Source organism: Muscardinus avellanarius (genome assembly GCF_963383645.1).
Source record: "Muscardinus avellanarius genome assembly, chromosome: 16".
NCBI lineage: Eukaryota > Metazoa > Chordata > Mammalia > Rodentia > Gliridae > Muscardinus > Muscardinus avellanarius.
In genome coordinates, this window is record NC_137802.1 from 25,940,316 (window position 1) to 25,952,722 (window position 12,407).

General features: G+C 45.6%; 1 protein-coding gene across 2 annotated transcripts; it reads left to right on the plus strand.

Moving 5' to 3' along the window:
* Positions 1 to 1,441: 1,441 nt before the first annotated feature.
* On the plus strand, positions 1,442 to 12,117 carry SDF2 (stromal cell derived factor 2; the record flags this gene model as incomplete). Of its 2 annotated transcripts, XM_080713473.1 has the most annotated exons (4): positions 1,442 to 1,592; positions 8,958 to 9,154; positions 11,830 to 11,854; positions 11,969 to 12,117. In XM_080713473.1, the coding sequence occupies 4 exons, from the start codon at positions 1,442 to 1,444 to the stop codon at positions 12,115 to 12,117; spliced, it is 522 nt and encodes a 173-aa protein (XP_080569599.1). The 2 variants fall into 2 exon arrangements, with proteins under 2 accessions (XP_080569599.1, XP_080569598.1); XM_080713472.1 differs by having other exon boundaries at positions 11,830 to 12,117.
* Positions 12,118 to 12,407: the final 290 nt, after the last annotated feature.

The window sequence follows — 12,407 nt, forward strand, 5'->3', positions numbered from 1 at the left end:
TAGCTTAATACTCTTTTGCTACATATGTCATTACAGTGAATTTCCATCAAAATATTTTTTGATAGGGTAAGCCTCCTCCTGAAGGAAAATATCAGTTCTTGTGACAATCCAGCGAAATTAACTTCTTCAGGTAGTCAAGAGCATACCTGAGGAAAAAGGCGGAAATTGAAAGAAGATAACATTTTGACCTAACAACCCATGCTGGCCAGGCGTGGTGGTGCACACTTGTAATCCCAGCATTCGGGAGGCTGAGACAGAGGATCGCTGTTCGCGCACAGCCTCAGCTACTTGGTGAGGCCCTTTGCAACTCATTAAGACCCTGCTTCAAAATAAGTAATAAAAATTAGGGCTGGGGATGTAGGAAATACAATGTCCCTGGGTTCCATTCCCAGTACTGGGGGAAAAAAATGATGTTTATGGTAGGTATTTGATAAATGTTTTAGGAAACGAATCTAAGACGAATGGATCAGCTTCAGATTACTTCTACAAGATTTCAGAATTTTAGAAAGGTATAAAGGATGCAGCCATCTACGAAAAGTTCTAACCGTAATACTCAAAGAGCTAGAATTTAGTACAGCCCTCTAGCCTGGTGGCTGAGATGCTGAAAGCCCAGTAGGACTTACAGTAACAGAACAATTTGATCATCTGATTCCAGGTCAGAAGCCCTAGATCTCTTACATTCCTAATCCTTTTAGCTTGGCCCAGTTTTTAGAGGGAGGACGAATTTCCAGGAAGCCTGTTGATTCAACCTGCCACCGAGTTCACGGGCTCAAAATACTACGGCGTTAGAAAAAGCGCTGCGACTCTGAGCAACTACCCCGCTCCCCCCTCCCTCCCCCGAGAGCAGGGAAGGCCGGGCGCCCCTTCTTCCCGCACACGGCTCCCCAGTGCCTCTCCCCTTACGGGACCAGGCCCTGCGAGCCCGGTTTCCCACCTGACTCATGCGGAAAACATACTCTCCAGTCTGAACTTTACCTGCTTGAAGCTCCCCGCGCCTCTGCTGAGCTAAGCCCCCACTGAGGAAAATGGAGTCGTCGAACCGAGACTGGGAAAGGATACTACGGACCCACCGCACGGCCCCTCCGCCGCCGCCGCCGCCGCCGCCGCTGCGTCAGCGTGCTGCGTCACTTCCGGCCCCCTGTCACTGGGAGGGGGCGGGCCGCTCCGTGCTTTCCTCCAACCGGGTTTGGGCGAAGCTTGGTCCGGAGGGTGCGGGGCGGGAGCTGGCCGAGATCGGTTCAGGGAGGTGGCTGCCAAAGAACGCCCGGGACAGAGCGAGGGTATCAGAAGCAACCGGGCCGGGTGGGCCGCTCTAGCCAAGAACCATAAAGATCAGGCTAGGGCTTCTCCATTTCCTCCTCTCCGCGGTTCCACCTTCAGCTTCCGGATCCGGGGAGGGGCCGAGCTTTCTAGGATAATTAGGGGTCCGCGTTCGGCCAGGATGGCGGTGGTGCCGCTTCTGGTGTTTGGAGGCTTGTGGAGTGCCGTGGGAGCCTCCAGTGGAGCAGTAGTTACTTGTGGCTCTGTGGTGAAGCTACTCAATACGCGCCACAACGTCCGACTGCACTCACACGACGTGCGCTATGGGTCAGGTACTACGGGGCACCGGACTTGGGTGGGCTGAGGAGGCAGGGGGGGACCCCAGAAAGTATGTGGGACGTGGTCTCGGGAGGTTAGGGGTCCCCAGGGGAGGTTCCCGCGCCTGTATAAAATGAGAATAAGCCACGTCGGTGGTGCACATCTGTAATCCCATTAATTGGGAGGTCGAGACAGGAGGATCTTAGGTTCAGTGCCAGTCGTCTAATTTTTTTTTTTTTTTTTTTTTTTTTTTGTGTGTGTGTGTGTGTTACTGGGGATTGAACCCAGAGGCATTCAAGCTACACCCCAGCCCGATTTTATTATCAGGAGAGTTTCACTACTTGCTGAGGCTGCCCTCGAACCTCCGATCTTCCTGTTTCAGCCTCCCAAGTACAGGGATTACAGGCATGCGCCACCAAACCCGTCTTAAGCCTGGTCTAATTTAGCTAGACCCTTTTTCAAAATAAAAAAGTAAAAGGGCTGGGGGTGTAGCTTGGAGGTAGAATGACCCTGAGTTCAATGCTTCTACCAAAAAAAAAAGAAAAGAATACTTTTGAGGTGCAGCGCAGATGCAGTAAAGAACGAATTTATTCAAAGAAAACTTCATCTTAATACCGGCTTGTCTGTCTCTCTTCTCTCTCTCTCTCTCTCTCTCTCTCCATATATTTGGGGGGTGGTACTTGGGATTGTACCCAGGGGCATTCTACACTCCCAGCCTCCCAGTCCTATTTTAATTTTGTGTGTGTGTTGTACTGGGGGGTGGAACCCAGGGACTTTTCTACTTCCAGGCTATACTCCCAGACCTATTTTATACTCTATTTGGAAACAGCGTCTCACTAAGTTGCTGAGAGCCTCATTCGATAGCTAAGGCTGGCTTTGAACCTGTGTGATCCTCCTGTCTCAGCCTTGCAAGTGCTGGGATTACAAGCGTGTGCCACCATACCCAGCTTTTTAAATTTTATTTTGAAACAGGATCTCGCTAAGTTGCTGAGGAATCTCTAAGTTGAAGTTGCCAAGGCTGGCCTGAGATCTGTGATCCTCCTGTCTCAGTCTTCCAAGTACTGGAATTACAGAAGTAGGCTACCACACCCAGTTTATCAGACATGTTAATATGTAATTTTTTTAGTTTTTAACATTTAAACAAAATGGATACTATTGTTACTCTCACTTTACAGATGAGAATGGAGATTCAAAGAGCTTGCTAGCCTGGTGTGGTGGCCCATGCTTATAATCACTCCCCACCCCCTTGGGAGGCTGAGACAGGAGGATCGCGCAGGTTCAAAGCCAGCTTTGCTGGCTTAAGAGACCCTGTTTCCAAAAATAAAAATATAAAAATAGGTCTGGAAGTGTAGCCTAGAGGTAGAAGGGTTCCATCCCAGTACCACCAAAAGAAAAACAAACAAACAACAACAACAAAAAAAACCCTCTGCTTGCTAAAGCCTTGCAGCTAGGGAATCACAAATTCAATCCAAGCCTGTTCAGGTTCAAAACCTGCTTTCAGCCGGGTATAGTGGCGCATGCTTGTAATCCTGAGCTTGGGAGGCGGAGACAGGAGGATCACACAGGTTTGAAGCCAGCCTCGCTGGCTTAAGAAACCCTGTTTCCAAATAAAATATAAAATAGGTCTGGGTGTGTAGCCCGGAGGTAGAAGGCCCCTGGGTTCCATCCCCAGTACCACCACAAAAAAGAAAAAGAAAAGAAACCTGCTTTCATACAATCCCAGTACTTAGGAGGTTGAGACAGGAGATTCACAGGTTTGCATCCAGCCTCAGCTACTTAGTGAGACCCTGTTTCAACATTTAAAAAAAAAAAACACCAAAATACGACTGGGGATGTAGCTGAGAGGTAGAATGTTCCTGGGTTCAATCCCCAGTACAAAAAAAAATAAAAATCTTCAGTTACTCTGGGTGACACTATTTTGTATAGTAGAGACAGACCTGTATAAAATTACATTAAGTAGCTGGGCATGGTGGCGCTTGGGAGGCAGAGACAGGAGGATCGCGCAGGTTCGAAGCCAGCTGTGCTGGCTTAAGAGACCCTGTTTAAAAAAAAAAAAGTATAAAATAGGTCTGGGAGTGTAGCCCAGAGGTAGAAGGGCTTCCAGGAACCCCAGTACCACCAAAAAAAAATTTTTTCAATTCATTAAGTGGTGTATCTTTAAAATCTTAAAATTTGCCCAGGCGTGGTGGCACATGCTTGTAATCCCAGCGCTTGGGAGGATGAGACAGGAGGATCGCACAGGTTCGAAGCCAGCCTCAGCTACTTAGTGAGGCTCTCAGCAACTTAGTGAGACCCTGTTTCCAAATAAAGTATAAAATAGGTCTGGGAATATAGTCCAGAGGTAGAAAAGCCCCTGGATTCCACCTCCAGTACCACATACACAAAAAAAAAATATTAAAATTCACCTGGACATGGTTGTGCATCCCTGTTATTCCAGTACTTGTGAGGTTGAAACAGGAGGGTTGCAGGTTGAGGACACCCTCAGCAGGTAGTGAGACTCTCTTCAACCTACCAAGACCCAGTTTTCAAGACGGGCATGGTAGCACGTGCTTGTAATCCCAGCATGAGGATTGCATTCGTGGATATCCTCAGCTACTTAGTGAGGCCCTTTGCAACTCAGTGAGACCCTGTTTCAAAATAAAGAATGAAAAATAGAGCTGGTGGTGTCCCTTGGTAGAATGCCCCCCGGGTTTCCAATACCAGTACCTTAAAAAAAAAAAAAAAGACACTGTTTACAAATAAGAAATAAAATCGGGCTGTAAGTATAGTTTGAAGGTAGAATGCCTCTGGATTCAATCCCCAGTACCACAAAAGTAAATAAGTAAGAGTTCACTCTTTGGTTACAATCCTGTTTTTTAGAGCTTTTGCATCTTACATACACTTGCTTTTTTAGTGCGTTCTCTCTCTCTCTCCCTCCCTCCCTCCCTCCCTCTCTCTCTCTCTCTCTTTCTCTCTTTCTCTCTCTTTTGTGGTACTTGGAATTGAACCCAAGCATTCCACCTCTGAGCTATACCCCAACTTTTTTTTTTTAAGAGTCTACCTGTCTACCTAAATTGCTTTTTTTTTGTTTTTGTTTTAATGGTACTTGGGGGTGGGACCCAGGGCTTTCTACCTCCAGGCTATACTCCCAGACCTATTTTTATAATATATTTCGAAACAGGGTCTCACTAAGTTGCTGAGAGCCTCACTAAGTAGCTGAGGCTGGCTTTGAACCTGTGCGATCCTCATCCTCCTGTCTCAGCTTCCCAAGCACTAGGATTACAAGTGTGCACCACCATACCCAGCTCCCTAAATTGCTGAGATTAGCTTTGAACTGCTATCTTCCAGGTTCATTTCCCCAAATACTAGGATTATAGTGTGGGCCACCACACCCAGCTTTATTTTCATTCTAAAATGGGGTGTGCCACACTTGTTATCCTAATACTTGGGAGGCTGAGACAGGTTCTCCACCAGCCTTAGCAACTTAGTGAGGCCCTCCTGAACTTAGTGAGACCCTGTTTCAAAATAAAAAATTTAAAAAGAGGGCTTCAGGTATAGCTCAGAAGTAGAATGCCCAGGGTTCAATCCCCAGTACCATAGTAACTGAGGCTGTCTGCAAACCCTGATTCTCCCGACTCAGCCTCCCAACTGCTGGGATTACAAATGTGTACCACCATGCCTGAGTTTTATTTTTTTAACTTATTTTTTATTTGTTTTTGTGGTACTAGGGATGGAACCCAAGGGCATTGTACCTCTGAGATACACCTCAGCTCTATTTTTTAATCTTTTTTAAAAAATTATTTTCCGGGGAGGGAACCCAGGGGCATTAGACCTCTGAGGTACACCCCCGGCTCTATTTTGTATTCTTTATTTTGAAACAGGGTCTCACTAAGTTGAGGAGGGCCTCACTAAGTAGCTGAGGCTGTCTGCAAACTGATGCTTTAGTCTCAGCCTCCCAAATGCTGGGATTACAAGCATGCCAAGCATGCGCCACCACGCCCGGCTTTTATTTTTTATTTTGAAACAAGGTTTCACTGAGTTATGGAGGGCCTCACTAAGTTGCTGAGGCTGGCTTTGAACCTGAAATCAACCTCCCAAGTACTGGAATTACAGGTGCTTGCCACCATGCTTGGCTTGTAATATATATTTATGATAACTTGGGTAACTGATGATGCTGTTTGCTGAGAGAGAAAGGGTTCTCTCAGATGGCCTAATCTGTGGTTCATGATTCCAAAACCTATTTGACCAGTTAGACTAGAAAAGGAACTTGGTTGTCATTACTGGATGTCTTAATCCTAGGATCTGTTCAGGAATACCTACTATGTAGTGGGTTTATTACTTTTTAGTTTAATCTAGTTTGTTACTTTAAAGCCCTTACATTGGTATGGAAGTAGAGAGGGGGCTAGCAGTAGAAATCTGTTTCACATACTCTGTTGGTTCTGACTGCAGCCAGATTTGAGAACCAGTCTCAGTATGGAGGAGATCTATGCTGAATCTCTTGGATACAACATCATTTGTAAGATGGTGGTTGAAGATGTAGTAGGAAACCATGAAATGCCCAGGGTGAACTATAAGTGTGTCAATTTGGATTACTTGAGAAACTTGTTAAAAATACAAATGCAAAGTGAGTGTGGTGGTCCACGCTTGTAATTCCAGTACTTGAGAGGCTGAACCAAGAGGATGGAGGTTTGGGGCCAGCCTCAGGTGCTTCAGCCCTCCACAACTTAGTGAGATACTGTTCCAAAATAAAGAATAAAAAATAGGGCTGGGGTTATAGCTCAGGGGTAGAATGCCCCTCGGTTCTATCCCCAGTGCTGCCAAAAAAAATAAAAATTAAAAAAATAAAAATTAAAAAATGCAAGCCAGATGTGGCACATGTCTGTAATCCCAGTACCTGGAAGGCTGAAACAGGAGAATCCCAGGTTCAAAGCCAGCCTCAGCAATTTAGTGAGGCTCTGGCAATTTAGTAAGACACTGTTTCCAAATAAAAAATAAAATAGGTTTGGGGGAATAGCCCAGAGTTAGAAGGCCACTGGTGGCATCCCTACTACCATGCATACACACACAAAAATTCTTTTGACCCCCAAGAATATTTGATACAGCCAGCCATGGTGGCAGATGCTTGTAATCCCAGTACTTGGTAGGTTGAGACAGGAGGATCACAATTTCAATTGCTTTGGCAATTTAGTGACATCGTATTTCAACATAAAAAATGATAGGTTTGCTGGGCGTGGTGGCGGTTCGAGGACAGCCTCAGCAATTTAGGCCCTCCTCAACTTAGTGAGACCCTGTTTCAAAAATAAAGAATAAAAAATAGGGCAGGGGTGTAGCTCGGAGGTCAAATGCCCCTGGGTTCCACCCCCAGACCCGCAAAATAAATAAATTAATTAATTAATTAATAGGTCTAGTGGTATATCAAAGAGATAGAATGCTCCTGGATTCAATCCCCAGTACCACAATAACAAAAGAACCTTTGGTACAATCAGATGGAGGCCAGGTACAGGATTCTGGGTAATCCCAAGGTGTATAAGGATTGATGGGGGAGAGTAGGGTGGTTGATAGAAAGTAAAAAAGGAAGAAAGGAAGAGTTGGTTTACCTTGTTTCATTTCTTTTTCTTTATTTCTTTTCTTTATTTCTTTATTTATTTTTTGGTGGTAGTGGGGATGGAACCCTTCTACCTCCGGGCTACACTCCCAGACCTATTTTATATTTTTATTTGGAAACAAGGTCTCTTAAAGCCAGTGAGGCTGGCTTCGAATCTGCGCGATCCTCCTGTCTCCACCTCCCAAGCAAGGGGATTACAAGCATGCACCACCATGCCTGGCCATTTTTTCCCCTTTTCTTGATGTGATAAAGAAGCCGGGTATAGTGGCACAAGTTTGTAATCCCAGTATTTGAGAGGCTGAGACAGGAGGATCTGCAGGTTCATTGTGAGCCTTAGCAACTTGTGAGGCTCTCTGCAATTTAGTGAGACCCTGTTTCAAAATAAAGAATAAAAAATAGAGCTGGAGCCAGACGTGGTAGCACATGCTTTTAATCCCAATACTTGGGAGGCTGAGACAGGAGGATAGAGGTTTGTGGTTTGCAGCCAAACTTACCTACTTAGTGAGGCCCTTTGCAACTCATTGAGAACCTGTTTCAAAATAAAGAAGAATAAATAGGGCTGGGGGTGTAGCTCAGAGGTAGAATGCCTCTGGATTCCATCCCCAGTACTGCAAAAAAAAAAAAAAAAAGTAAGAAAGAAAGAAAAAGAAAAATAGAGCTGAGGGTATAGCTCAGAGGTAGTTGTTATTGATAGAACAATAGTTAAATTTTCCCCCAGTACGGGGAGGGGGGAATAAAATAGAGCTGGGCGTGGTGTCGCATGCTTATAATCCCAGCATTTGGAGGCTGAAACAGGAGAATAATGGTTCGAGGACAGCCTCAACTCCTGAGGCTCTTTGCAACTTAGTGTGACCCTGTTTCAAAGTGAAGAATAAAAATAGGGCTGAGGATATAGTTCCAGGGTAGAATGCCCCTGGGTTCCATCCCCAGTACCACACACACACACACACACAAAAAAAAAAAAAAAAAAAAAAGATTGGGGTATAGCTCAGAGGTAGAATGCACTAGATTCAATATCCAGTAAAACAAACACACACACACAAACACACACAAACTCACAGCCGGCTGTGGTGGGTACACTTATAATCCCAGCATTTGAGACTGAGACAGGAGGATCGTGGTTTGTGGACAGCTTCAGCTACTTAGTGAGGCACTTTGCAACTCAGTGAGACCCTGTTTCAAAATAAAGAATAAAAAATAAGGCTGGGAGCCAGGTGTGGTGGCGCACACTTGTAATCCCAGCATTTGGGAGGCTGAGACCAGAGGATCACGGTTCGCAGACAGCCTCAGCTACTTAGTGAGGCCCTCTGCAACTCAGTGAGACCCTGTTTCAAAATAAAGAATAAAAAATTGGGCAGGGGGTGTAGCTCGGAGGTCAAATGCCTTTGGGTTCCATCCCCAGACCCACAAAAAAAAATAAATAAATAAATAAGGCTGGGGGTGTAGCTTGGATGTAGAATGCCCCTGGGTTCCATCCCCAGTACCACTCACAACACACACACACACACACACACACACACACACACACACACTCACATAGATTTGTGTGTATAGTGCCCAAATTCTTTGAATTTTCTGATTATGGCACACGCTTTAGTTTATTATTTAACAACTAAAATTACAGCATATGAACATGTTTAGTATTTATCTAAATATTTTAATATTGTAGAGGAGAAAATATTACTAAGCAGTGTTTCCTCCCCAGCCCATCACACCAGATTTATGATAAAGGCCACATTATTCACCATAGGAAGAGAAAGGTCTGATTCAACTGCTTACCTTCCTTTGTCCACAGGAAGTGGGCAGCAGTCAGTGACAGGAGTAACCTCTGTGGATGACAGCAACAGTTACTGGAGGATACGAGGGAAGACTGCCACTGTGTGTGAAAGGGGAACGCCCATCAAATGTGGCCAACCTATTCGGCTGACGCACGTCAACACTGGACGGAATCTCCATAGTCACCATTTCACTTCACCTCTTTCTGGAAACCAGGTGAGGTAGCACCCAGTGCATCATGGCTGCTCTGTGGTGCGCAGTTTACTTGTATGGTACCTTGGTTCTTAGTCCTTTTTCCAAGTAGTAGATGTTCTCTTTTCTTTTCTGCAAACCTGGGGAAATGGCTACACTCCCAGCCCCTATTATTTATTTTTTATTTTGAAACAGGGTCTTGCTAGCTTGCTGAAAGTTTTACTTGCTGAGGATGTCCTTGAACCTGTGATCCTTCTGTTTCAGCCTCCCACCCAAATACTAGGATTATGGGCTTGCTCCTGCCTTTTTTTTTTTTTTTTTTTTTAAACTTTTTATTTATTTGTGTGTGTGTGTGTGTGTGTGTGTGTGTGTCTGAGGATGGAACCCAGGGGCTATACCCCCAGCCCTAATTTTTATTCTTTAGTTTGAGACAAGGTCTCACTGAGTTGTGGAGGGTCTCACTAATTAGCGGAGGCTGGCCCCGAACCATGATCCTCCTGTCTCAGCCTCCTGAATGCTGGGATTACAAGTGTGCACCACCATGTCTGGCTACTTCTTATTTTTTTAATCGTACGAGGGCGTGAACCCCGAGGTATTCTACCTCCCACCTCCCAGCTAGACCACCAGCCCTATTGTATTTTATATTCTGAAACATGGTCTGGTTAAGTTGCTGAGGACCTCACTAAGTAGCTGAGACTGGTTTTAAACCTGCAATCCTCCTGTCTCAGCCTCCCAAGTACTGGGATTACAGGCATGCACCACAACACTGACTTTACATGACTTTTTTTTTTTTTTTTTTTTTTTGTAGTGCTGGGGATTGAACCCAGGGCCATTCTACTTCCAAGTTACATCCCCAGCCTGATTTTTTTTTCCTCTTTCTTTCTTTCTTTTTTTTCTTTCTTTCTTTCTTTCTTTCTTTCTTTCTTTCTTTCTTCCTTTTTTGCAGGTCTGGGGATGGAACCCAGGGTGATTCGACCTCTGAGCTACACCCCCTCCCTATTTTTTATTCTTTATTTTGAAACCGGGTCTCACTGAGTTGCAGAGGGCCTCACTAAGTAGCTGAGGCTGGCCGCGAACCGCGATCCTCCAGGTCTCAGCTCCCGAATGCTGGGGTTACAAGCGTGCGCCACCACGCCCGGCTTTATTCTTTATTTGAAACAGGGTCTCACTGAGTTGCAGAATGCCTCACTAACTAGATGAGGCTAGCCACAAACCCAGATCCTCCTGTATCAGCCTCCCAAATACTGGGGTTACAAGTGTGCACCATCATGTTTAACTCTCTGCATGTTTATTTTTACAGTACTAGAGATGTAACCCAGGGATATTCTACCTCCAAGCTACACCCCCAGCCCTATTTTTTTTTTTTTTTTTTTTGGTGGTACTGGGGGTGGAACCCAGAGGCTTTCTACCTCCGGGCTATACTCCCAGACCCGTTTTATATTTTATCTGGAAAGAGGGTCTCACTAAGTTGCTGAGAGCCTCACTAAGTAGCTGAGGCTGGCTTCGAACCTGCGCGACCCTCCTGTCTCAGCCTCCCAAGCCCTGGGATTACAAGCGTGTGCCATCACGCCCGGCTCCCCAGCCCTATATTTTATTCTTTATTTTGAAACAGGATCTCACTGAGTTGCAGAGGGCCTCACTAAGTAGTTGAGGCTAGCCTCGAACCACAATCCTCCTGTCTCAGGCTCCCAAATGCTGGGATTTTTTTTTTTTTTTTTTTTTTTTTTTTTTTTTTTTTTGGTGGTACTGGGGTTCCTGGAAACCCTTCTACCTCCGGGTTATACTCCCAGACATCTATTTTTTATATTTTTATTTGGAAACAGGGTCTCCTAAGCCAGCGAGGCTGGCTTCAAACCTGCGCGATCCTCCTGTCTCTGCCTCCCAAGTGCAGGGATTACAAGTGTGCACCACCATGCCCGGCTCCGTGTTTTTATTTTATTTTATTTTATTTTATTTTTGCGCGTGTGGGGATGAAACCCAGGGGCATCTGACCTCTGAGCTACACCCCCTGCCCTATTTTTTATTCTTTATTTTGAAACCAGGTCTCACTGAGTTGCAGAGGGCCTCACTAAGTAGCTGAGGCTGTCTGTGAACCACAATCCTCCAGGTCTCACCCTCCCGGTTGTTGGGATTACAAGCGTGCGCCACCACACCCGGCATCCGTGTTTTTATTTTTTAAAACACGGTCTCACTGAGTTGCGAAGGGCCTCACTAATTAGCTGAGGTTGTCGGAGAAATGCAATCCTCTGGTCTCCGCATCCCGAATGCTGGGATATAGGGGTATGCCACCACGCCTTGCCTATTTCACTTTTTTCTTTTTCTTTTCTTTTTTTTTTTTTTTTTTTTTTTTTTTTTTTTTTTTTGTGGATATGGGGATAGAACCCAGAGGCATTCAACCTCCGAGCTACACCCCCTGCTGTTTTTTATTCTTTAATTTCAAACCGGGTCCCGGGTCTCACTGAGTTGCAGAGGGCCCCACTAAGTAGCTGAGGCTGTCCACGAACCGCAATCCTCTGGTCTCGGCCTCCCAAATGCTGGGATTACAAGCATGCGCCACCACGCCCAGCTACCTATTTCACTTTTTAACAACACTGGAAAGCCTCTTGTTTTCACTGTTGGGTAGCCTTATTTTATCGCCTCCCTCTGATCTTCAATCCTGTTTCAACCATACTAATGTTTCCAACTTTCGCATCTTCTAGGAGGTGAGTGCTTTTGGTGAGGAAGGTGAAGGCGATTACCTGGATGACTGGACAGTGCTCTGTAACGGGCCCTACTGGGTGAGAGATGGTGAGGTGCGGTTCAAGCATTCTTCTACCGAGGTACTGCTGTCTGTCACAGGAGAACAATATGGTCGACCCATCAGTGGACAAAAAGAGGTGCATGGCATGGCTCAGCCAAGCCAGAACAACTACTGGAAAGCCATGGAAGGCATCTTCATGAAGCCCAGTGAGTTGCTGAAGACAGAAGCTCACCACGCAGAGCTATGATCCCAGAGTCTCTGAGCCATGGTCACCATACAGTGTTCACAGTCGTCTCGTGCTGCTTTATCTTGGGATCTCTGCCACAAGAATCCTGGACGGTGGCCATGTCCCCCCTGAGAGAAAGATGCACAGTAAAAAAAACTGGTGTGTTTGGAAGCTGTGGCCCTTCACACTTCAATTGATTTCTCTCCCGGACTTGGGTCAGTTCCAAGTAGAGAACTTGCTCATGAAGGTGCAGATGCTTTTAATTCATGCTGATAAAAGAAACTAGGGCAACTTTCCTCTTGGCTAGGAAA